This window comes from Malania oleifera, chromosome 1, assembly GCF_029873635.1.
Source record: "Malania oleifera isolate guangnan ecotype guangnan chromosome 1, ASM2987363v1, whole genome shotgun sequence".
NCBI classification, from domain to species: Eukaryota; Viridiplantae; Streptophyta; class Magnoliopsida; order Santalales; family Ximeniaceae; genus Malania; species Malania oleifera.
Window position 1 is genome coordinate 134,848,749 of NC_080417.1, and position 24,928 is coordinate 134,873,676.

General features: G+C 36.3%; 1 protein-coding gene across 10 annotated transcripts; it reads left to right on the forward strand.

The window, feature by feature from the left end:
* Positions 1 to 650: 650 nt before the first annotated feature.
* On the forward strand, positions 651 to 23,547 carry LOC131151849 (uncharacterized). 10 transcript variants are annotated; one of them, XM_058103409.1, is made up of 5 exons: positions 651 to 780; positions 1,037 to 1,167; positions 18,215 to 18,410; positions 22,633 to 22,652; positions 23,135 to 23,547. In XM_058103409.1, exons 2-5 carry the CDS (start codon positions 1,052 to 1,054, stop codon positions 23,163 to 23,165), a joined length of 363 nt encoding a protein of 120 aa, XP_057959392.1. In that variant the 5' UTR covers positions 651 to 780; positions 1,037 to 1,051; the 3' UTR covers positions 23,166 to 23,547. The 10 variants fall into 10 exon arrangements, with proteins under 10 accessions (XP_057959392.1, XP_057959801.1, XP_057959554.1 ...); XM_058103818.1 differs by having other exon boundaries at positions 684 to 780; positions 22,633 to 22,685; positions 23,116 to 23,337; XM_058103493.1 differs by having other exon boundaries at positions 685 to 780; positions 1,047 to 1,167.
* Positions 23,548 to 24,928: the final 1,381 nt, after the last annotated feature.

Consider the following 24,928-nt stretch of genomic DNA (forward strand, 5'->3'; position numbering starts at 1 on the left):
AAATATGACACTCTTATCTTTTTGCTCACATATGACAATGCTCACAAAATATGAAAATTTTAATGTCATGCAACTCATGAGAATCTTATGTAGAAATTTTATTTTTGTTATAAACCAAATAGAGAAATGGGTATCGTCTATACATTTTCTATATTGATATAAGGTAGACTAAATAAAAATATTTCACACTTATTCTATTTTTAAATCGTTTTAAAAAGAATCTTTAAATTTAGTGAACAAAATAATACTTTTAAGTAAAAAATTTTTTAAAAATATATTAAATAGAAAAAAATAGATATAATTAAATATGAATTTTTTTTTCTTCAAAAATTTATTGTTCCAAAAATAATAAGAGAAAGAATTAAAATTTATTTTATTACGTAGAAGAATTTATTATGCAGAAGATTTATTGCCCGATTTATCATTTTAAAAAAAAATACTGAAATAATTTATTTTCCGATTTATTACCTAGAAAAATTTATTACGCAGAATAATTTATATCCATAATTTATAATTTAAAAAAAAAAAATATATATATATATATTGAATAATATTTTTTTTAAAAAATAATTATCAAAATGACACGTGACAAATCTCGCTACTTGAAGTAGCGAGATTATGTTTTATTTTGGGAATTATTTTCAGGGATTATTTAATATATTAAAAAAAAAAAAAAGGATAAATCCGGAAAAAACTCTGCTAAACTCCATCTCCAGTTCCTTCGCCATTCGCACTAGGTCCTCACGTCTGCAGCAGCTCGCCGGTCGTCTTCTCCGCAAGGTTACTCTCTCTCTCTCTGAATTATTGAAATTGATTGACCTCTCCCGCTTTGTCTTTCTGTTTACGGGTTTACCATCTTTTTCCTTCGATTCAATCTAGTTGTTAATTTGCTAGGTTAGATGCGGCATTGGCTTCTGCTGCTTACTCCAGTGTCGTGTCATATATGAAAAATTCAGAATCCAATACTGTTTTATGCTAAATATGTGCAAGGTTCATTGGTTTATTCTCTCTCTGTCAAAAATTTATTCTCAAACAGTATAAAGCAGGAGATATGGCGGGGCGTGATGATTCAAGAGCACCAGAGAAAAAATCAAGTGATTCCGCAAATGGTTTTCCAACTTTCAATGCTGAGAATTTTCAAAATAACATGAAAATTATTTATTACAGGTTTGTTTCGACCTCTTTTTCATGATGGTGTTATTTCAATTGACCCCATGCTTTGTCTGATGGATGCAAATGCATAGATATCAATGTCCTTAACTTCTGAAGATTTACATTTTGCACTATTATCAGAGAAATGTGAATTGGAAATACAATTGTTTCTTTACCAATCGCTCTCTTGGCAGTCCCTCACCCATCTCCCCCCCCCCCCCCCAAAACACACACAAAAGGAACCACGCTCCACCATTGCATTTTTTGTGGACAAAACAATTACTTTCTAGGATTTTCAGAGACGAAGGGAGGACACAAGTGGAAATTTAAATCTTATTGTGTTTTTAGCACATATCTCTTAGGCTGCCCTTTGGAGTGGTGACATAAGTTTCTATATCTCCATTCCTTAAAAAAAAAAAAAAAAGACAGAAAAACTTGATCTCTATACCAATGTCCTTCTTCAGGAGCTGTAGGAGGAGATTTAATTTGTAGAGTTTTTCTGGATATTTTATTCCTTAAAGAGTCTAAGGTAGAAATGGTGGATAGTTTCTTGAAAAGAAGTTTTTGGGAGCTGAGACTTAGATATTGGGTGTTTAGTCCTTCCATTGGAGCACTGTGGGTGGAGGGGGGGGGGGGAGGGGTGGGATGGGGCTTCGAGGAATGGTGGTTTCTGTTGTATTTGTCTTGTGAGCTTCTTCTTCTTCTTTTTTTGGAGGATTTGGCTAGTCTCTTTTGCCTTTGTAGCCCACAGTGGGTGGTTGGTGGGGATTTTATTGTCATTCTCGTTGCTAGTGATAAGCTAGGGGGCTCTAGGGTGACCAGTAATATGGGATTATTTGACTCTTTCATCTAGGATTGCAAATGTAGGGATAATCTAAGAATGGCCATCGTACTTGGGTGGATTCAGGAGGTAAGAACTCTTCTTCCCAGATTGATTGTTTCCTGTTTACTAATGATTGGGAATATTACTTCCCTATGTCGTTAAAGTTCCTTGTCAAACTGACTTTGGAGTTGTCTGATGATGTTGGATGCTAATCCCATCAAATGGGAACTCAGCTTGTATAGATTTGAAAACATGTGGTTGATGCATCCTTCCTTTTGGGAGTCCATTAAGACTTGGTGGAGAGAGGATAGTGTTCAGTGGTGTGTGGGGTTTAAATTTATTAACAAAATGAAGTTAGTGAAAAAGAAAATTGAAAGTGTGGAATAGAGATGTTTTGGGTGATTTAAAAGAGAAAAATAATGTGATTCTTGATGAATTTGAGTGCTTGGATGGATGGGAGGAGTGTGGTTTGGTCAATAACGAGGATAGGATTAGAAGGGGTCATCTTAGTAATGACTTGGATTTAGTCCTTTCTTGGGAAGGTCTTTGTTGGGGACAAAAGTTTAGGTTTAAGTGGGTGAAGGAGGGGGATTGCAATGTCAAGTTGTTCCATATGGTGTCTAAGGGGAGGAGGAAAAACTTTATTAAATAATTGGAGATAAATTTAGGAGATGTTGTGCATGACTCCATAAGTATTGGGGAGGAGAAAACTGACTTTTATAGGAGTTATTATACTGAGGGCCGTGAACACAGATTGATTATAGAGGCCTCTGAAACCTTCTCATTCCTAGTATCCCTCAACAAATAGAGAAAAGACTTATGATCCAATCACATATTCTCAAATTGCATTTGGACGTAGTTATGAACCCTTATGCTGTACTCCCTTCCAACAAAAATCTCTCTCTCTCTCTCTCTCGCTTATGCATACGGAGTTTTGGAGCCTTACGCTATAGGTTATGGGGAATTGTTCAATCTAGATCAAAGGAGAATCCTTTGATCTGCATTAGACAAGAACGGGGAGATTTCTTCTTTGCTTGCGGTTGAAAATAATGTTTCTTGGAATAGATGGGTTAGGTTGTCCAAGGAGGCAACATTCTAGTTTGTTGATGGGTTGTTGGCTCTCAGCCGAATGGAAAGGGGTTATTGGAGCATTCATAAGGGTTCACGCAATATTGAATGTCAATTAGATGGAATAAAGTGGGAAAGGTTTCAGAGTTAGGGTTGGGGTGGAAAGGAAGGACATTTGCAATGTTCATTCCTGGCAGTGCAAAGGGCAATGTATGGAGAAACTTTGCGAACGATTTTGCGAAATTGCTAAGGAATTTTAGAAGGACTTTGGTGGTGTGGTTGCAAACGATTCTTCAAATCCTAGGTTGTGGAGTTAGGTGGTGCTAGAAGGCGAAAAAGATGAAGTTATAGTTTCTAGGAATTTGGGCATGATGGTTAGAGAAAAATGATGTTGTTGGTGTGGAGGTGTGATGCATTTGAAGGATCATGGGAGTTCGAAGTCATTTTTCTTACAAATCGACTAGAATCAACTAACCAGAACGTGAGAGAAGCTAGAGTTCTAGTGGGAGTTACACTTCTCTCAAATGCAACTAGGGTTGCATTTGGGAGGAGATTGTGAAGAGGAGTGGGCCGGGGGGGGGAGGGGGGGCATATTTTAGACCTAGCCCAAATAATTGAAAAAGGAGGTTTGTCTTTTTTGAACCAATTAAGCCACTTATTTGAACAAACCCAATGTTTACGAAAGTCTGATGATTTTAATGTGGAGTGAAAGGGAGCTCAGCCCTTGGGCTTTATGCAGATGGGCCATGGTGGTAGTCAAGCTTATGGTTTGTGCAAGTGTAAGAGTGATCTGGGTACTTCTTTGTTGGAAACCAAAAAAGCACAAGCCCAAAATACTAATTCTAAAACACAAGAGGACCCTAGTCCCTTTGATAGTAGAATCTATTCCCAGTCTATTTCTCCCCAAGTTATGATTAGAATTGAACAAGTTTTTGGAACAAGCTCAAAATTTTAACGGATTAGATTTAATCAATATCGCAAGATTAAATGTGACAAGTTTTGAACAGGGATTAAAAGGTGGCATGGAAAAGAAAAACAAGAAAAACAAAATATGCCTTGTGGGGGAAGACTGATGGTTTCGGTCTTATTAATAACTAATTTGAGGGAAACAAGGCTTATGTGTTAGAATTGGTGTATTCCTAATAGGGGGGGTGAATTGGAATTTTAAACTTTTCTCCTAAGTTGAACTAGATGTTAGCAAAATATTATAACCTAGGGTCTTTCTATGCAGTTCTAAATACGCTGATAAATATAATATACGGAGATTTAAGTCAAGCGCATCATTCACATAATAACATACATGTGCGGTAAATATAAAGTGCGGAAAATATAAACAAACACACGATATGTTATCGGGGTTCGGCCAACTGTGCCTACGTCCCTGCCTTTAGCTCGCAAGCCCGAGGATTCTACTAATAACGCACTTAAGGGTAGAGCGGCACCGATTACAATCAGGTCAATTAGCACAGGGCTGACCTCAACCTTAACCAGGTTAATTAGTGGGACTGACCCCAACCTACACGCCTTAACAGGATGACGCACCTAACTTTCCTAACCGGTTCTAAGCCAATCCGGGACTATTCCAGGGCTAGTCTTCCTCTTCAGGCCCGTGCCTGGAAATACAACAGATGTGTATTATAATCAAATGGTACAGTGATTGTGCTTTCGTGTAAAGCAGATATGTACCCAAATACGCGAAATTACATACACCACAAATGATATAATATGTAAGCTCAATGTGGTCCAATATCTCAACTCTCAGATATGTGTATTTACTATCAGTGTAATGAGTGCGTGAGAGTATCAATCAAGCAATCTTTGTATCACAAGATATTCAGCTAGTACGTTCACACAAAGATGTCAAGTTTCAAGTATTTCAATCAGCAGGATGTCTCAAGCATGTAAATATCAAATGATGTATATGCTTGGTTTGCAAAAGATGTGTAATCTTTGTATTCAGCAAATAATATATGAGTGAATGAATATTGCAACAAAGATCATTATCTCATGAACAAATATCTCTTCAAATATATTTTTCAATATAAAGCACAATAGATATTTGAAAGTGATTATGAAAAGATTTTGCAACCAAAATACTATACGATCTTCTCAAGATATTTGCAATGAATATACAACCTCAGAAGATCAAATAGAAGTCTTCTTAGGAGAGACTTATTAACAAAGTCCCCTAAGAATACTTAGGTTTAGCTCTCTTAAAAATCAAATCAATCTTACTCAGAATGGGAGAGCAAACCTTTCTAATTAAGCACTCAATCAACTTACAGAGAGTTTGAGCAATAAGAGAAGGTAAGTATGAGTGGTTGGGGCTTAGGTATGAGTGTTATAAGATTTGGAAATTTTAGAGAATTTCTCCTAATCAAAGTAGCTAAATCCCCTCTAATTTTTCACAAATGATCTCATATATATAGACATGGGAAGAGATATGACCGTTAGGGACCTATTGGGTATTATTAGGGAAGTTTAATGACATTTAAAATATTTTAACCCTATTTAAAAGTATTAATTGCGGTAAAAAAAATCAGGATAACCCAAGAGGTCCGATCGACTAGAAAGGTTTCGGTCGACCAGGACTTATATGGTTCGGTCGACCAGGGTATTTTTGAACTGAGTGTTCAGTCGATCGAAAGTGGGCGATTTCCTAATTCTCTGAGCTTCAGCAGGCCGGGCCAATTTGAACTTGCACGTTTGGTCGACTAGACCGTTGGGATTTTTCTCGAGGTCCCTTGGTCGACCAGGTTGTTGGAGTATAAAAGTGGCTCGGTCGACCAGATGGTCAAACTTTGAGCTCAGGGGGTTTCGATCGACCAGGAGTTTTGAACTACATTGGTTCGGTTGACCAGGATCTTGGTCAACTGTTGACCCAGGCCTGTTTCGGTTGACCAGAGCAAAATGAACTGCCTTGGCCGGTCGATCGAAAGTACACCAAGTATGCATTTCAGTCTCGTTTCGAAACATACAAACCGTATTCAAGTGCCTAATACATGCAAGTGCAAAGGTGAGTGTCCTAAGGTCACTTGGGGTCCAATTTTGAATACATTGAAAAAGTCCGGTGTCGGTGGACTGAAGGGAAAACCCTAAGGTCTTTCTAAGGTCATTTTTCATTTACAGTTTGTTTGAGCTTACGTATTATCATGCATGTGATGTATGTGAGCTTATTACAAACCAAAGACTTATTTACTATTACAGACCAATTTTCACAAATGAAATATATTACAACACTGAATATAAATTGGTCTTCAGGTTTTACTCGCTTTGTGCCCATCTTGATCTTAACAATCTTAGTTCCTGCACAAAACATCAAACACTCTTTAGATACAATGAGTATTTGTCATAAGCAAAATCGGGCGTGACCTATAAGGTCAACATTATGCTTGTTGGAAGGCGGCTTTGTATGGGTGCTAAGATGAGGAAGGCCTTTGAAGATAAGAGAGAAAAATATGGTGAGTTAGTGGCAAATCTATTAAGGAGGGATTCTAAAGGAGAGCTTAGCATGGTGGAAGATTCTCATGCTAAGGAGGTTGGGTTTGGTAATAGGGCAAGTAAAGAAAAGTTAAGAAAGAAATGAGGGGACTTCTCAGATTTATAATATGATGATACTTGTGAATTTGATTGTTGTGGGGGGTTGTTATTGGATGATATCCGAGAAGAATATGGATATCTTTTAGATAATTGTGAAGAAATAGGGGATTTACGATATGTTCATTCATCCTCGTTGGAAGGTTTGGATGAAGTTTCTATTTTTTATAATGATGGGCTGGTTAACAATTCATAGGGAAGGGATCGAATTTTGCCTACACCCGTGGGGGAGGTTCCCAAGAAGGAGTTAGGAACTCAAAATCTTTTGGATAAAATGGACTTTAAAATTAACTGATGTTGGAGGAAATGAAATGCGCATGGATGGTGGCATAAGCCAAAAGTTGAAGGGTCAAAGGGAATTAGTTAATAAAGAGCTTAGTGGGAAGGGGTTGAAAAGGGGCTTCCTTCGTTAATATTGTCTAGTTTTATGCTTTTATTTTGTGTTTTTTCCTTTTTTCTATGGTGTTTTTTTGTTTTTGTTTTATTTGATGGACTCCTTGCCCCAGCTCATTGTATCTTCCCTTCTTTCTATCTAATATAGATCTTTTTTTTATTAAAAAAAAAAAAATTATAGTGCTTTGATTGGGGCCCTGTTGGGCGGACCTCACTCTTTGGTTGGAAAGACTTTTTGACTTGGAAAAGTGAGGGGGACCATGTTTGAGATGGAAAGTGATAAGGCTCCAATGGTTTTACTATGAGTTTCTTTCAATATATCCGGGAGGTGATTTGGGAGGATTTATGTAATTTCTTTCACAAGTTTCAATGTTTCATCGAAATGGGATGGTGGGGAAGAGCGTTAATTCTACCTTCATTGCTCTGTTCCTAAGAAAAAGTGATCCAAGAAAGTGAGAGATTTTAGGTTGATCAACTTGATTACTAGCCTTTATGAAATCCTGGTCAAGGTTTTGTCTAAGAGGCTTAGACTCTTAGAGGGGTGTTAGGGAGTACAATTACCTTGGAACACTTTTATCAAGGATGGACAGATTTTGGTTCCAGTTCTAGTTGCTAATGAAGTGGTAAGAGGACCCGAAGAGGAGGGGAAGGAGGAGTTTCTATTTAAGCTGGATTTTGGAAAAGCCTATGACATGGTGAATGGGGATTCTTTGGATCATGTGATGGCTAGTAAGGGGTTTGGAGAGGTTTGGAGGAGATGGATTAGAGAGTGCTTAATCGATGACAATGTCTGCCATTGTGAATGGTCAATACATGGAGTGGTTTAATGTTTTATAGGCATTGATACAAGGGGATCCCTTATTCCCTTTTCTTTTCACTCTAGTTGTTGATGTGTTGATGGTATGTTGAGACATGCTCAAAGCCTTGATGTGATTTAGGGCCTTAAGGTGGGTATGAAAGAAGTTGTGGTTTCCCATCTTCAATTTGCTGGCGATTCCCTTCTCTTTCTTGAGGACAATGTTATGAAATTCCGAAATGTTTTTACCTGTGTTTTTTGAGAAAATTTGATGTTGAAGATCAACATATCTAAAAGTGGGGTTGTGTGATCGGAAGAAGTGACCTTGAAGTTTTCTGTAATTTAGCTAGTTGTATTACTCTAGAGTGGCTATTTACTTTTTTGGGTCTTCCTTTAGGTGGTGATCCCAACTCATCTACTTCTTGGAATCCGGTGGTGGAGAAAATGGGGAGCAGGCTGGAAAGTTGGAATTTGGAAGCGAGCATATTTATCTTTGAATGGTTGCAATTACTCTCATTAGTGCTGTTTTTTTTCTAAGATCCCCATTTATTTTATTTCACTTTTTAGAACTCTGGTGGGGGTGGCTCCTGCCTTGGAGAGGATTATGAGATGTTTCTTGTGATGAGCTATAAGAGAAGATGGGAGAGATAGTCTTGTCGGTTGGGAGAAGGTTAGAAAACCTAAGTTTGAAGGGGGGCCTAGGGAATTTGGTGTCTAAAAACATCTACCTTCTTGTTGTGGAGGTTCCTTTTGGAGGTTAGTTCCTTATGGTACGTCTATAAATATATTAAAGTTGGATGCATTTGAGGCTGACATTTGGCATTGACACGTGGCATTTTGGATCCTGATGGGTCCTGTGGAGATGATAGAGGTGGGTCTGAGTGGATTTGACATAAGCTGCTGTTCACACCTATGACTTAAACCAGTTTTCTCTTTCTTTCTCCTAATATTCTCATTCTGCCCATTCTCTCTTGCATTGGAGGTTCTTTTATTCTTTTTTTTTTTTTAACTAGTTTGGAAAAAAAAAAAAAATGATATTGCCATCCTAATGGCATCTAATGTGGCTCGCAAGCAGTAGCATTCTTAACAGGTAACATCTTTCACAACTGCCCAGTCACTTGTCCTTCATACACTCAGTTACTACTCAATATGCACCCATCTACTTCTACTATTGCTCTATATATATATATTTTAACCAATGATATGTCATGCCATGCTAGCCATTGTCCATGTATCACCGCCACCATGGTACAATGCGTGCACATAAATTTATTAATTATTAATTTTTAGTTAACAGATATTTATAAAATAAAGATGTTTCCTTTTAATCAAAATTATATAATCTATCACTGTCTTAAAGTTGATTTGAGGTGCATGTATATTGGGACTGGCATGTAATATTAATTGGGTTTGAGGGCAACTCATGTGGCTTGTCTATATTTGGGACAACACAGTTTTTATATTTATTTGTCTGTGACACTTGGCATCTTTTGGTGGTTAGACGCACTATTGACACATGGCAGGTGCACGATGCATACTGGAGTAGCTTGGTTGATGAACATTTGATGCACTTAGAAAGCAGGGAAAAAAGCTGTGGACGAATTTTATTTGTGGGACTCGATATGTAATAGGTTGAATTTTAAATGGACTTGACGCATAGCATGGGCACATTACTAGTGGTTATTAAAAGCAAGTATGGATTGCCTCAGAATGGTTTGGATACTAAAGGGAGTTGCAATGATTCTCATGCAAGCCCTTGGAAGTTTATTTCCTGGTTGCTCACTGCTTTTACCTTCTTACCCATTTTCGTGTTGGGAAGGTGAATCTTGTTCGGTTTTGGGAGGATGTTTGGGTTGGTGAGGTTTTGTTGGAGTCTTTGGTCCCACACCTTTTTAGACTGTCTGCCATGCATAATGCACCGATTAATGCTTTCTAATCTTTTGAGGGGGTCTATGAGCGTATCTCTTGGGGTTTTTTTTTAAAGGAATCTCAATGAGAGAGATTGATTATTTAACCATTTTGTTGAGAGTGTTGGAGTCTTTTGTACCTAAAACAGGGTTTCCTCTGAAGATTAGGACTTTTATATGGAGTGTGACTCTTAACGGGCTTAATACCAATTATTTGTTGTAGCCTTGTAGGTGAGAAGGCCTTTCAAGGCTATCAGTCCCAATATTAGTGTGATGTCAGATGTGTCTCAATATTTGTGTGATGTGTCTGGTGGCAAATGAAACTAGTGATCACTTGCTTCTTCATTGTTGTGTGGCTAAGCAGCTTTGGGTTAATCTTAGTTTTTGAGGAAAATTTGGTGATGCTGTGGAGTGCTGATGCTTTTTTGATGCCACAATGCACGGGTTTTGGGAGGAGTAAGAAAGGAATAAATAGTCCTTTGGAGATGTGTGGTTTTTGTGCGGTTTTGGACAGTGTGGATTGAAAGGAACACAAGGATTTTTCAATACAAAACAAATCCCTTACCTGTTATTTGGGATAGAGTTATTTTTATGGCTTTCTTTTGGCCTCATTCTTTTGGTTTTTTTCAAGGAATATTGTTAGTAGACATCCAGCAGGATTGGAAGGGGCTCTTATGTAATTTCTTCTAGTTTTCTGTTTTTGCTTTTTGTTTTTATGAGCATTACTTATCCTCCACCCTTTTGTAATTTTCTCTTCTTTCTCTTAATGAATTTCTTTTTCTATAAAAAAGGGTTTTTTTTTCCAGACTAGTTGGGTTATAATTCAAGGAGAATCTTCTGCTTTTTTTTTTTTTTCCCCGATAGTCTTTTGATAATGGGATTGTGGGGAGGGGTATAATTCTACCTTCATCACCTTGGTGCTTAAAAAGGATAAATCTATAAAGTGAGGGATTTTTGGCCTTTTAGTCTGGTGACAAGTGTGTGTAAGATTCTTGCTAAGGTGGCAAATAGATTGAGGTTTTTGATGTTTCCATCTTAAGTTAGACTGATTATATAGGGGGTTGTCAAATTTTGGATATGTTGTTGGTAGCCAATGAAGTTGTCTTTAAATTGGTTTTGAGAAAGCATAAGATAAATGAGTTGGACTTTTTTGCATTGGGTGGGAGGAAAGTTTTTGGTCCTCGGGTGGAGGAGATTAAAATGGGGTTGTTAATCTTTAGCCTTTTTATTTTTTCCTTTTTATTTTTTTTCCTCAAGTCATGTCATGGTTTGGTGTTCTGAGGGTGATTTGTGAAGGTGGTCTGTTATATATGCTTTTGGACATCTTCATGGTAGATGTTCTTAGTTGGTTCATTAGTCATGGGGTGGAATGGGGATTGGTGGAGGGTCTTGGTTGGGGTTTGAACAACGTGATAGTTTCTCACTTATAGTTCTCCAGTGATGCTATTTGTTTCCTGTTTGACATGTTAGGTCCTTCTTGTCATGTGTTGATTCATTCGCAAGCTTATTTTATTTTATATTTTGAAAAGGTTTTGGTTTCAAATGTTAATCTTTCTAAATGTGGTTCTCATTCAAAAAAAGGGAAAGAAAATTTTTCTAAGTGGTTTAGCAGGAATTAATTTAGAGAAAGCTTGGTTTGTAGGTTTTTAGCTTGGTAGGATGTGTTATTCATGGTTACCCTAGGAATATGTCATTTTGGATTCCAGTAGTGGAAAAGGTAGCTAGAAGATTGGATGCTTGGAAGGGCTTTTTTTTTTCCCCTTTTAAAAAAACCTTTAGGTGGGCATATTCCTTTGACTGGAGTTTTTTTTTATTTCCTATCCCTCTTTTCTTTTTTCCTCTGTTTAGAGTCCCAGTTAATGTTGCTAGAAAATGGAAAAAAATTGATGGAAGTCCTTTTGTGGTCAGTATAAGAACATTGCCTCAATTGGGTAACTGGCTACAGTGTTCTCCTGTGGAACCTGGATCTTTATGGCATAATGTAATTTGCAGTTAATTATGAATCCGATCAAATGGTTGGGATGCCTGAATTAGGATTAATGCTGTCATGGAACCCCTGGAATTTCATTTCCTAGATTTTGCATTTTTTACCTCTTCTTGGGTTAAGTTTGGTGAAGATTATAGGGAGAAACTGCTGTTTCGGAGGATTTTTGGATTGGGGCAGCTCCTTCTTGCTCTATGTTTCCTTGCCTTTATTGTCTCTCAAATCAGCGTGATGCTCCAGCTACTAACTTTTTTTATTTTTTTGGTTACTATTGCCTTGTGGTATTTGTGTTTTAGGAGGAATAAGGGTGAGAGGAAGCTAGGGAATTGCTTTAGCCTTTTGGGTTTGTTAGATGCCTTTACTCTGCCTTCTCGTACTGATCTTAGAGTTTTGGGTTTGGATGGTTGGGTGAATTTCTTGCAAATCATTTTTTCAATCAACTAACCGTGATGTAAATGGCCGAAACTCCATCTAAATCAATGCTTTTATGTGGGCTGAAGATTAATACTAATGACTGGATCCAGGTTAGAAAACCTCTTAAAGCCCTTGTTACATTTGTTATTGTGGTGGTGAAATGAGTGCTTGCTTATTTCTACATTGTTCTTTCTAGTGGGGCTTCTGATGTAGGCTATCTGCTATGGTTGGGGAGTCTTGGGTTTTGCTTGGTGACGTTGGAAAGTTCTTTGCTTCCAAATTTTATAAGGGCCTTTGGTTCACGGTGTTTCAACATTTTGGGAATGTGATGCCCATGGCATCTTATGTAGGGAAATTATCACAAAATTCCAAAAAAAAAAAAAAAAAAAAAACTTGTGAGAAACAAAATAGAGAAAAACACACGCCAAAGAAAAAAGAAAATAATCGCACGCACAAGAGAGTATTTATGTGGTTCGCAATTTGCCCATGTCCACAGAGTTGCAGGAATTTCACTATTATCAGAGAAAAAATATAACGTGCGGCAGTACAGTTTTTTCTCTCTCTCAAAAACTGCATAAAAAAAACCCTAATCACCAAAACAACGGTTTCTATATCCTGCGCACAGGATTCACAATGGGCCACAAAACGGGCCAAAAATTTTTTCCTTGGGACTAAGCCTCAGAAAAAATCTCCCATTAAAAAACCATGCCACATTATTTCGGGTTGGGTCATCATCCGGATCAAACACAACTAGGCTCCACAAAGCCCAACATCTCATTCCTGAGTTTGTTTGGGTACTGGAATCGTACCTGGTGAGCATCGTAGCATTAGATTGCCACAAAACATGGGCATCCCATTCCCATTCTCTCCCATGAGTAAGTGTCATGGGAATCATGTTCACTCAGGAATCCTCTTTTGGGACCATATTGTCCTTACATTTTTGGCCGGTTAGACTTCGATCATAATACTATTATTGTGTTATAATAATATAATACAATGATTGATATTTATAGACCATATTGCCCTCAATTATTTTAATTGGATGATTGAAGTGTTGAATTTTTACCCTATGTTTGGGAGAGGCCTTGGATTTGGATAAAATGTAATACAAAATTGTATTGAGTTTTGTCCAAATACACCCAAATCCAAATCTAAGGCTTGAAATCCATGCTTCCAAATGCAGCGTTAATTTATTATCGTTGACAATTTTAAGACATGGATTAATTGATACATATTCTTAGTAGGTTTTTATGCTGAAAAGTATAATTATTCTTCATATATTGTTTATATACATATCAGAGGTATAATGGCCATCTTCTCAAAATTCCAGTATTGAACCAAACATTGACATAGGAATGTTGTGTACACTCCTGGGAATTTCATAGCGTGAACCAAAAAAAAAAAAATTCCTATAAGGCAGGCATCCCATTTCTTTAAAGGGAATGAGATTCCTGGGAATGTCTTTCCATGGGAATATTTTTGATCCTGCAAACCAAATGCCCTCCAAAAGCTTTGGTTCTTCGAAGGAAACAGAATCAGTTTGGTGGTTGCTGTTTTTCCATTATGTGGAGTTTGGTTATAGCATAATTCTAGAATTTTCTAGGAGGAAGATGGATCCACAGATGGTGTGGAGTAGTGTTTTGTTTTTTTTTTTGGGGTGGGGGGTGTGAGTGGGGGGTGGCTGTTTTTGATTTTTATGATTGAAGTGTTCCTGGTGGTACGGCTCATTGATTTGCAATGTAATTGGAGAACCTAGCTGCTTTAATGTGTTTTTATTCGTTTTCTGTTATGTAGATTTTTGTTATCCCAGATGGAGGATTCCTTATCCTCTGATGTACTGTCATTACTTCACTTTCTAACTTACACCCCTCTTCTGATCTTAAAAATAATAATAAATTAAAAATTTAAAACCATCCCTCTTAAAACTTGCATAGGAACCTACCTCTTCAAAAGCTTTGCTTTCTCAGTACAAGGTCCAAAAAGACTGAGGGATTGTGGACTAAATTTTATCCTTTGACTTTCTCCCAAAAAAACTTGCTATGCAAAGAATTCATGCTTTAATTACATAACAAAATTTTTCAGAGTATGGCTTATTGATTTGCAATGTAATTGGAAAGCCTAGCTGCTTTAGTGTGTTTTTATTTGTTTTTTGTTGCATAGTTTTTTTTTCCCTTTTTTTTCCCTGGTGGAGGATTTCTTGTCCTCTGATGTACTGTCATTACTTTATTTTTTAACATGCGCTCTCTTCTTATCTTAAAAATAATAGTAAATTAAAAATTTAAAACCATCCCTCCTTAAAAACTTGCAAAGAAACCTATCCCTTCAAAAGCTCTGCTTTCTCAGTACAAGATCCAGAATACTGAGAGGGATTGGGGACTAAGTATTCTCCTTTGATTTTTTCCCGAAGACCTGCTATGCAAAGAGTTCATGCTTCAACTACACAATAGAATTTTCCAGGAACTCTATATGTGTGCAATCCTCTCTTGAAATTCTCTCTCTCTCTCTCTCTCTCTCTCTCTCTCTCTCTCTCTCTCTCTCTCTCTCTTGGTGCTGTTTTCTGTTCATTATGCTGGATGATCTCCATCAAAAATCAGTCTAGACCAGAGGCAAGTCTTTTCTCTTCTGACATTGAAGAAGGTCGGAGGAGGGGATTATGTTTTTGGTCAGAGTGAGATCTTCAAGTGAATTGGTAGATTAGTGTTTCAACACTGGCAGCTTGCTGATTCTTGGTGATCGTCTATTTGGAACAATTAACTTATTGAAAGAATTTTGGTAAGTTTGTTGTTGAGTGATTCATCTGTTGATGAGGAATGGTAGATTTTTTGGGTTGGGGTGGAGCCTAAAAGGGAAAGGCCATTCTATTTTTGTTGTTGGGGATTCAAAGGGCTTTCAATGGATAGGTTTCATTAAGGCGTTGCAGTCACTTGTGGACTATGAGGAGACTAGGGTTCCTATGCAACAAACAACAAGATGGGAGGTTGGATTGTGAAGAATGGAATTGGTTGGAATGTGGTGAAGGGAGCCAATTGGACATCATCCTCAAAAAGTGGCAGCTGGTGCTTCAATTATTGTGGCCTATTGTTGGCTTAGTGTGAAAAGCAGGCAGTGGAGAAGGGGGTTAGTGGCTTGGGTTTCTTGGTGTTGCAGTGATGGAAGAAGGTGAGTTGTGTGGTTCTGAGCTGGCAGCAAATGTATTTTGGTGCGGGTCCAGTATTCTTTCCCCCCCCCCCCCCCCCGGGATATGGACCAGATTTTGGCTAGTTCTAATTTGCAATTAAGTCAGGTGCTTAATTGACCCAGTCCGTCAATTGTTGGTATAACTGAAGGATGCAAATACTTGAAATGATTCTGCTACCAGATTTTTAGTGCATTTGGAACAGGAGAAGGCATGTGTCTTCGATTCATCCTTAACCTAGGCAAAGGTTTTCTTTCCCATGAAAAGTAATCTTGTCAATAAGAAGGATTTTGATTTCTCTCTGTTGTGTGGTAATCTTGCTAGTAAGGAGATCTCTGACTCTGGCCTTTTGAAAGGTCAAGGAGTTGTAACTTAGGTTTATAGCAAAAGGTGTTCAATCTGAGTTTCATATGAATGAAGTGCTAAACAGAAAAATTTTAAGGAATGATTCGTTATTGTATTTTCTCTTCTCTTTAATAGAATTTATTTATTTTTAATCTTTTTTTTTTTAGTGACAACAATTGTTGGTGATACTCTTTTAACATTGAGCAGACTACGGATGTTAGTGGCACTGAAGGAAACAAGCCTCAGAGTATTGGAGAGCAAGACTTGTTGGCTGGGTCTAGTAAACCTTATAATCAGCCGGTGGATTTTGCATTCACAAAGTTTTGAAGGGAAAATAACTTAACCTAGCAACAACAACAACAACAATCCACAAGTTCCACTAGGTGGGGTCGGCTACATGAATTCTTTTCCGCAATTCACCCGATCAAGAACGTTTTCCTCTATTAGATTAAGGGCTATTAAATCCTTCCTCATTACCTCATTCCAAGTTATTTTAGGCCTACTCCTACCCTTTTTCATGCTAGACACAATAGCTAACTCACTCCTCCTTACAAGTGCTCTACTAGGCTCGCGTTTCAAATGCCCAAACCATCTAAGCTGCTCCTTCCTTATCTTGTTTTCAACCGGTGCTATGCCTAAATTATTACGTATATGTTCATTTCTTACTTCATCTTTTAATGTTAAACCACTCATCCACGTTAACAATTGTATTTCAGCAACTTTTATTTTTTGTACATGTTTCTTCGTTGCCCAACATTCTGAACCATAAGGCATAGCTGACCTTATAGCCGTCTTGTAAAACTTTACTTTTAATATTAAGGGTATTTTACGATCACATAACACACTTGACACACTCTATTTTACCCAGCCAGTTTTAATTCTATGTACTACATCTTCTTCAATTTCCCCTTTAGCTTGCATAATAGATCCAAGATATCTAAATCTATCAGTGCTATTAATCTCTTGATTATCAAGTTTAATCTTCTCTCTATTGGTAATTTAAATTCTGTATGGAGAACCCAACATATTTGAGGGCTGGATCAAGGAAGCTGTTAGTGAGGGTGGTCTATCAATGAAAAAACAAGAATTGGGTGCTTTGTCTGAGGAGAAAAGCGATTTGGACTGTGAGTTTGAATGCCATGGTTGTTTATTTATTAAATCTGTGAGCAGTATGGGCATGATTCAGATTCCATAGATGTTGTGGGTGATGTTTCTTTAATGACTAATGACTCCTTTGGATGGGTTGGAAGGCTTTCCTGTTTTTGTGGATAATTGGGTGGGTATAGAATAACAAGTTTCTTAGACAAAAGGAAATGGTTTTTAACCCATTCCTGAGAAGGATTTTTTTGGAGAAGGATATTAGTGTCAACAATAGATGGATAAGATGGGATTGTCATTGTTTGCTTCAGGCAGGAACTAAGGGCAGATGGTGGTAGGAGTAAGATGAAAAAAGGTTATCTATGATCTAGCCGGGTTAAAATGTTTGATTAATTATGGTGGAAGGGTGTTCAAAAAGGGGGTTTTTGATTTAGATGTGATAGGTTTATTTATTTATTGTTCCTTTTTCTTAGGGGGTTTTTGATTTAGATGTGATAGGTTTATTTATTTATTGTTCCTTTTTCTTCTTCTATTTTTATATTTGGGGACTGCTTTGTCATCCTCTGATAGTAATTCTTGCTTCTCTTTTCTTTTAAATTCCTTTTGCTATTGAAAAATACAGCATTCATGCTTCAGTATTGGGAGTTGGAACACAGCAAATTCCATCCTTGCATAAGGCAATTTGCATCGACCTCTAACAAATGGACAATGAAGAGGAAAATGACTTCCCATCATTCTTGAACAGAAGAAAAAAAATTTATTCACCAGTATCTTCCCTCCTTTGTTTGGTTTTCCAGAGTCAAGATGCTCTACCAAATTGCTTCCCATGTGAAAAGGCACCTTGGTTGAGGCTTTGCTTTTCCGAATCACCTTCCAAGGAAAGTTCCTACTACTCTTGAGACCTATCATCATCTATCTTAAAGAGCATTATACTTTGTGAATATCCTCCTATTTGATTAGAAGCAAGCTTAGAAGATGTATGAGGCATGTGCTACTCAGGGACGATTTGCTGTTGCTTGCCTATTGCTTGAAATAAAATTTTCTTTGAAATGGTCCACGTGCACGTGGTTGCTACTTGAGTTTGTTGATATTGTAGCATCCTTGTCATTGTCAAACTTTCTGGAAAATGGAAAGCTATTGTCTCCTTAAAAGACAGTGGCTAGCACCATTACAAACTACGAATTCTGACGATTAATTTGTGAAATTTCTCTTGCTATTTGACTGTGTAACATGTAAGGCAACAGTAAGGAGATTTAGGAGATGGCTCCATTTTAGGAACTTTAAGGTTTTCATAGGATTCTTCTTTTTTTTGTTTTTGGGGGGGGAGGGGGGTGTTATTTGGATAAAACTCTATTCCACAACTTTTTTTGTTGTGTTTTATCCTCATATATTCAGAATTCCAATTTTTTTTTTCTTAAATTGTTTGATGATGCTAAAACCTTACCTTTATTTGTTTGCGCAGTCGAACTTTTTTGTCCATTATCGGTGGAGTCATGGCTGGAATTTTAGGATTTACAGGCTTGACTGGGTTTGTTTTTTATTTCTTAATCATGGCAATCACTTCAGTGGGATTAACAGCCAAGGCAAGGTTTTCCATTGATTCATATTTTGATTGCTGGAATCGGATTATACTTGATGGCTTTTTGAGCGGACTCATGGTATGCTTCTCTATGCTTCGGTATTATTTGTGTTTATTTTATTTTATTTTTTATTTATGCTGCTTTACCATCTCAAGCATACACATGTATTATTTACCTAGTCTGGAAGTTTTGCCTGATTCATAGCATATTAAATTTGTACCTTTACTTCTAGAAGTCAAGTTCTTTTCAGTAGGTCTTTCTTTCTTTGGTTCCTCTTATCTTGCTGAATGTTATTATTATCATTGGCTGTGGCATGCAGAGCTTCATTCATCTGGTAAGGCTCCACAAAATCCTTCTATTAACAATTGAATTTATGAACGATATTTGGTTTTAAACGAAGTTTCTCGCAACAGCCACCAAGTCAATGACAGCAGTTCTTGAACTTATCTACGAAAATTAGGCCGACTCCCAGCAGTGACTTGAAGCATTTTGATGCCAGCAGGAAAGGGAACAAAATTGGGGAGAAAAAATTAAAAAAAATAAAGAGCTAAAGGAGAAAACCCTCCCCAGTACAATTCAATTCAACCAAAAGCTCGTAACCCATTACATAGCACGGGAATTTAAAGGCTAATATGCTTGAGAAACAAGCAAATAAAAATTAGGAAACTTAATGTTACCAGCATTTTTTTGTTTTTGGAAAAAAAGTAAGATTGAATATATTAGATCAAAAGCTACAAAACAGTGCAATACAATACTGCTAGCATACTTATTTCCTATAAGATTAATTTTGGTTCCTGGAACATCTATTCTTAATAGCAGAATGAAGAAAGGTGTTGTAAAGAAAAGATAAGGATATAATAATTGAGAAAAAAAATACTCATGCAACCACCCTCCCCCCTGCGTCCCTAAAACAGACACACACACAAAATGACTGAATAAAAGTGGTTTTAAGCCGAGCAATAGCTCATGGAATTGGATAGAAAATGGACATTCTCATGATAAAATTTGGAAATAGTTATTCCTTGTCCATGATTGCATAAATTGGAGGAAAATGATTCATATAGCTGACCCCACCTAGTGGAACTTAAGGCTTGGTTTTGTTGTTTTTGTTGTAGTTATTCCTTGTCCATTCCTTTCATAAAAGTTGTTATGTTATAATATGTTTTATGATAAGACTTTCTTTTATAAGCTATCATACCCTTAGGTTTATGTTTGGTTTGCGGAATGCCTATTGCTAGGAATAGATTAATTATGACAGATTAGTTACAATTAGCTTTAGTTATATAAAAAAATATTGTTACCATTTGGCAAATAACAATGTGAAGCTTTTTATGAATCCATAATAAGGAATGACAAGGAATAGCTATTCCTAAATTGAACTACAGGAGTGTTTATTCCTTCTTATTGCATGTTGGATGAAATATTAAGGAATATACAAGGAATAACTATTACCTCTATTCCCAAAATTTTCACTATATCCAATCTGATTCTAAGTAATAGCTATTCCGTGAATCAAACTATTATCACTATTCAATTCCTAGGGATAGAGACATTCCACGAACCAAATATAACCTAAATAAATCCTAGAATTTACTAGCTTATGACCTAATAAAATACAGTTATACAATTGCTACGAGTGCCAAAAAAAAAAAAAAAAAAAACTGGAAAATAAGAATTTTTGCCAGATTGCTCAAAATTTTCAGAAGTTCCAAATGTGTTGAATTTGAATTGTGGGCCTTGTCTGCCCCACTGTATCATCCTCTTTTTTGTGAAAACCTGATCTCAAGGGGCCTGTCAAGAGAAGGCAGGAAAGTAGCCGCTTTCCTTTTCAAAGTCTGCAAAAGAGGTTGAAATTTTGAAGACTGAGTTGAGCTGAAACACTTTCCAGGACATATGGGACCTCCTTGAAAAACTTAAAGTAACATTTGATCTTCAAAATCTCTACTGAATCTTCGTTAATATAACTATCTTTTTGCTCCTTGAAGTCTTCATAGGATACCTGGCTAGATATGACACTACCTTTTGGAGGACATGCATTGAGTATTCACCAAAATTTTGGGCAATTTTATGGCTTCACTCAGGAGAGAACAGTGCATAAATTTTTTTTTTTAATATGCCATCAATTTCCTAAAAATTGATGATTTTGTTCATGGCAGAAAAGACCTGCTCTGAATGATATTCTGTGATGGATGCTAGGAAATACTCCACATCAAGGATTAATGCATCACATTCCTTATAACAAGAGACCTCAATCTTGGCCTTATTTCAAGAATGGAGATCATCTTGCTGTATGGATGACTATATCTGTCATGGATTTCCTCAAGAAATTGATACAATCCATTCACATACCTTTTCATTTTGGAGTTGGGATAAGGAGTATTTGGAGATGGAATTCTCATTTCACTAGTGCAACCAGCAGCAGCAGCCTCAGCATCTGGGTCCAAGTCCCCAGAAGGTTGTCATTGACTAATGCTTGAAGAGAGGGCGAAAGTACATTTCTTAGGTGGTTTATGTGAGAATTGCTATAGTCTTCAAATTGACTTAACAGGAGCATCGGATCATCAACTGAAGATGGAGGGGAGTGTGGAGGCAATTCCCAACCTTAAGAAGCTGCTCTTTAGGGTTTCATTTCTCATAGCTTGTGGGGCTTCAGCAATACTTTTTTTTTTGCCCTTTAAGAATTTGACTTGAATAAGGATATGAAGGAGTTGAAGTGGGTCTTAGGTTGACTTGTGGGTTCTGATTGAGGGCTGGGGAAATAAATGGAGTGTTGTGAACTTGCTTCGGCATATTAGGCTATTGATGAAACACAGTTAGGACTTACCTAGCGGGATCATAGATGTTTGTGGTGGGTTTAGTCATGGAATGATGTTATATTACTTTGGTAAAAAATGGTTTAAACAGTGTTAAGCCGGCTTAAGGGAAAGAGGGTTTAGGGTTTTACATCAAGGTTTCTGTAGGTAGGGAGATAAAAAGGGCTCCAATAGTGGACATTCGTGGTAGGCTGTAGTTCATTTGGATGGCAGATTGCTTGCTAAGGTCTTGTTCTCCAACTGCAGGGGGTGCGGTGAATCAGTGATGGAATTTTATGTTCTCCAAAAATGGAGAGCTTATGGATACCTGGATGATTTTTTCAGCGTCAAGGGTTTCAGTCTCAATAGCTGAGTTTTAAGTATATTCAGGAATGAGGGTTAGGGTTTGGCTTCCGGTTGGCAGGGCAGTGAGTTGGAGAAGAAGGATTAGAGTTTGAGTGTTGTGGATCGGGGCTGCAGATCCAGCGTAAATGATGAAGTTAGGGTTTTGGCTGCGGGAGAATATTGGGAGATGAGCGGTGATTGGGATGTGGTAGGCAGTGGCTGTGGTTTGATGGTTGCTGCAATGAAGATACCAATTGATGCCTGACAGAGAAGGAGAAAGATAGGGGAGAAAGACATTATGAGAAGAGATAGATGGATAACTGAGAAAATCGGTTATAATTAGAGGGATAACTGAGAAAATCCGTTATAATTCAATAAAAGAAATAAAGATATAAATGAGAAAATCCTTAACAATTCAATTTAAGTCAACCAAAGCACCCATCCATTACATAGTACAGGAATTTAAAGACAATATGCTTAGGAGTTTGGACAAGTAAATGAAAATCAGTAGACTTAAATAATCTAGAATACTTCTTTCCTAATAAATAAAGCCATAGAATCTACTATTATAAATATGCTACGAAAATATAAAATCTTAGAAAATAGAAGAATTAGATGTTTGCCCAAAATTTTCAAAAATTCCAATTTTGTTGATTTTGAGTTGTGGGCCTTGTCTGTTACATTGTATCACGTATATTCTTATTAGCTTGGGTACAAATAAATTCTTAGTAGGCTTGGGTTCATATTATCTTAAGCACTTAAATAAAATCCCATCTATTGAAGATTATTATTATTATTATTATTTTTTTCACAACCTCATTTAAGGATATCTGATGCAGAGATTCTCTTATGCTATGATGTGGTTTGAAAAAACTAGTTTTAGAAAATTTCTTCTGGTTTCTGCAACTGGATTGCTTTTGTATCCAATCCCAAAAAATGAAGGATAATTCATCAATATAAAGTGGTTTAATATTTTTTTGTTGCTTTCCCTGTTCTGATAATAGACTGCCCAACATGAGTCATTTTCTTGTATCAGCAATTGCTACAAAATATTTTGTTCCAAATCATAATTACATTGAAATCCTTACTCGAACAGCATTTATTGAGTGCTTGATTTTGCTTCGCCTAATATTTTTACTGATGTCGTCATTGTGCTTTTGCAGTCATTCGTGCTGTTCTGGACGTATCCTTTCCAACGAAAATAACTTTAATCTTGGTATAGGAACCATATAATTAAATTTTTATTGTGTAAAACTTGTGTGTTGACGTTAGGAAGCCATAGATTTGTCTGACATGGGAGGTTAGGTGCGTGTGCAACTTTGGCCAGAGCCCTGGAGTCCAATTTCGCTAAGCATGGGGTCTAATATTTAAGTTTTAACAGTGCAGACCATCTGATTAGACTTACTTTCATTGGAATTTTCATCCAGTTTTAATAAAAATCAAGATCTTAACAGATGGCCTACATTAAGTTGACTGTCCCTTATTTCTTCACGACCTTTATATTAAAGTTGGGACATAATGCTGTACAATTTGGGCACATGTGGGTATGACTGAATTGCTCCAAAGCTTTCCAAGCAATAACTGCTTGGAAGAACTGAAATATTTACTTTCCCTTAATGCTCGTTATCACTTTTATGCTTTGCAAGTTCTCTTTGACGTGAAAAGCTTTGCTTATGACATTGTTCACATATTCTGAGCGACCGTTGGCTGCCTCGTATCTGCTTTGGAAGGAAACAAAAGCTGGTTCTGCTGCTGCTGCCGCCGCCGCCTTTGCCACCTACCCTTGACATTTTGTTATCTGGTCATCCAGCCGCTCAGGAGTGATAGCTAATGCTGGAAACAATTTTATGTTATTTTTCTTTTAAATCCCTCTCCATTCAAAATCACTGTTGGGTTTGCTTTATGTACTGTTATTCTCTTTAGAGGAACTCTCATTAGTTCAATAGTTCAGTTGTAACTAGTAACCCTAGTTGAAAAAACCAAAAATCAGCACGAGACTGAGCTGTCTGGCTTGCACTTCACATCGTGGCATGAGTTTTTTTTTTTTTTTAAATTAGAAAATACTTCTTTATTGAAAATGGTTTAGTAGAAATATGATTCATGGTTTACTTTAGTTGCAGTTTTAATTTTTTACGTTGTTATCATCCTTCAATCACATGCACACTCATTGAAGTTAGTTTGATGTTAATGTTAGTTTTTATTCTTAACAGAGGACTAGACATTTGTAATGAATTTAAATTTAATGGCGAATTTTTAAATTTTTAAATAGTTAAATTGTTAATTAGTATTATCTTTTAAAGTTTTTATCACCTTGTAGAACTCAGAATTATTACTATGTAAAGTTACAGATTAAAAAAGAATTTAACTAGTTAATGGGATATGATGCCATTTAATAGAGAGTATGATAATGTCCTATCACTCATGGGAAACAATTTCAATGGCTCCATGGTCCCATCAGATAATTTGTTTTGGGTTTAGAGGAAAAGCCCACTGGACTATGTTGGATTTATCATAATTCACTGGTACAAAGTCATTCCTACTTATTTTCCCAAGCATTTGTTTAGCTCAACTTTCTGAGCTACTGTCTATTTCGACTCATTAGTCTCAAGATTTTATTCAATTCGTATAGTTAAAGTCTGAATGATTTTTATAAGTTCATGATTCTTTTAGTAATTATATGATGTGAGTTCTAACACTTTAGTTTAGAAGGGACAAAATTTCGTTTGAGTACTATTATACAATAGTTGATGAGAAATTTAAATACAAATGAATCATTTGATTTGTAAAATTAAAATGAGTATTTCTCCCTCTTTTTATATATATATATTGATCTAACATGGATTTTTTTGGCTTTTAAGGGTATGTTTGGATTAAGGATTTTACTTGAGGAAAGGAAAAGAAACGAAAAGGAGAAAAAAAAATTTAATTTTCACTGTATTCTTCTTGTATATTAAATATTATTAAAAATAAAAATTTATTTAAGTATGATTAAAAGTATGAAAAATTCAAATATTAATGATGTATAAAATCAAATATTGTTCATAGATTTGATGTATTTTTTTATTTATTTTTTTCATTTTCGTTGGTAACCAAACATAAAAATGTGAATTCTTTAATATTTTTCTTTTCTTAGTATTTTTTTGAGTTTCAAATGGAGTCTAAGGGTGTGTTTGGATCAAGGATTTTGTTTGGAGAAAGGAAAGGAAAGAAAAATAAGGAGAAAACTTATTTTTCCTTGTATTTTCCTTCTATGTTATATACTATAAAAAATAAAAGTTTGTTTTAATATGAATAAAAATTAAGAAAAATTAAATATCATTTACATGTAAAATCAATTTTTATTTTTATTTTTATTTTATTTTTTTATAAATTTAGTATACATATCTTATTTTTTTTCTCATTTTCATTGAAAATCAAGCATAAAAATGTGGATTTTTCGATATTTCCTTTCCTTTTCCT

Coding starts and splice junctions, on each gene's coding strand:
- LOC131151849 (XM_058103409.1), top strand. CDS start 1,052: ATGGCGGGGCGTGATGATTCAAGAGCACCAGAGAAAAAATCAAGTGAT. Junction 1,168..18,214: donor ATGAAAATTATTTATTACAG/GTTTGTTTCGAC, acceptor TTGTTTGCGCAG/TCGAACTTTTTTGTCCATTA. Junction 22,653..23,134: donor TCATTCGTGCTGTTCTGGAC/GTATCCTTTCCA, acceptor TGACGTGAAAAG/CTTTGCTTATGACATTGTTC.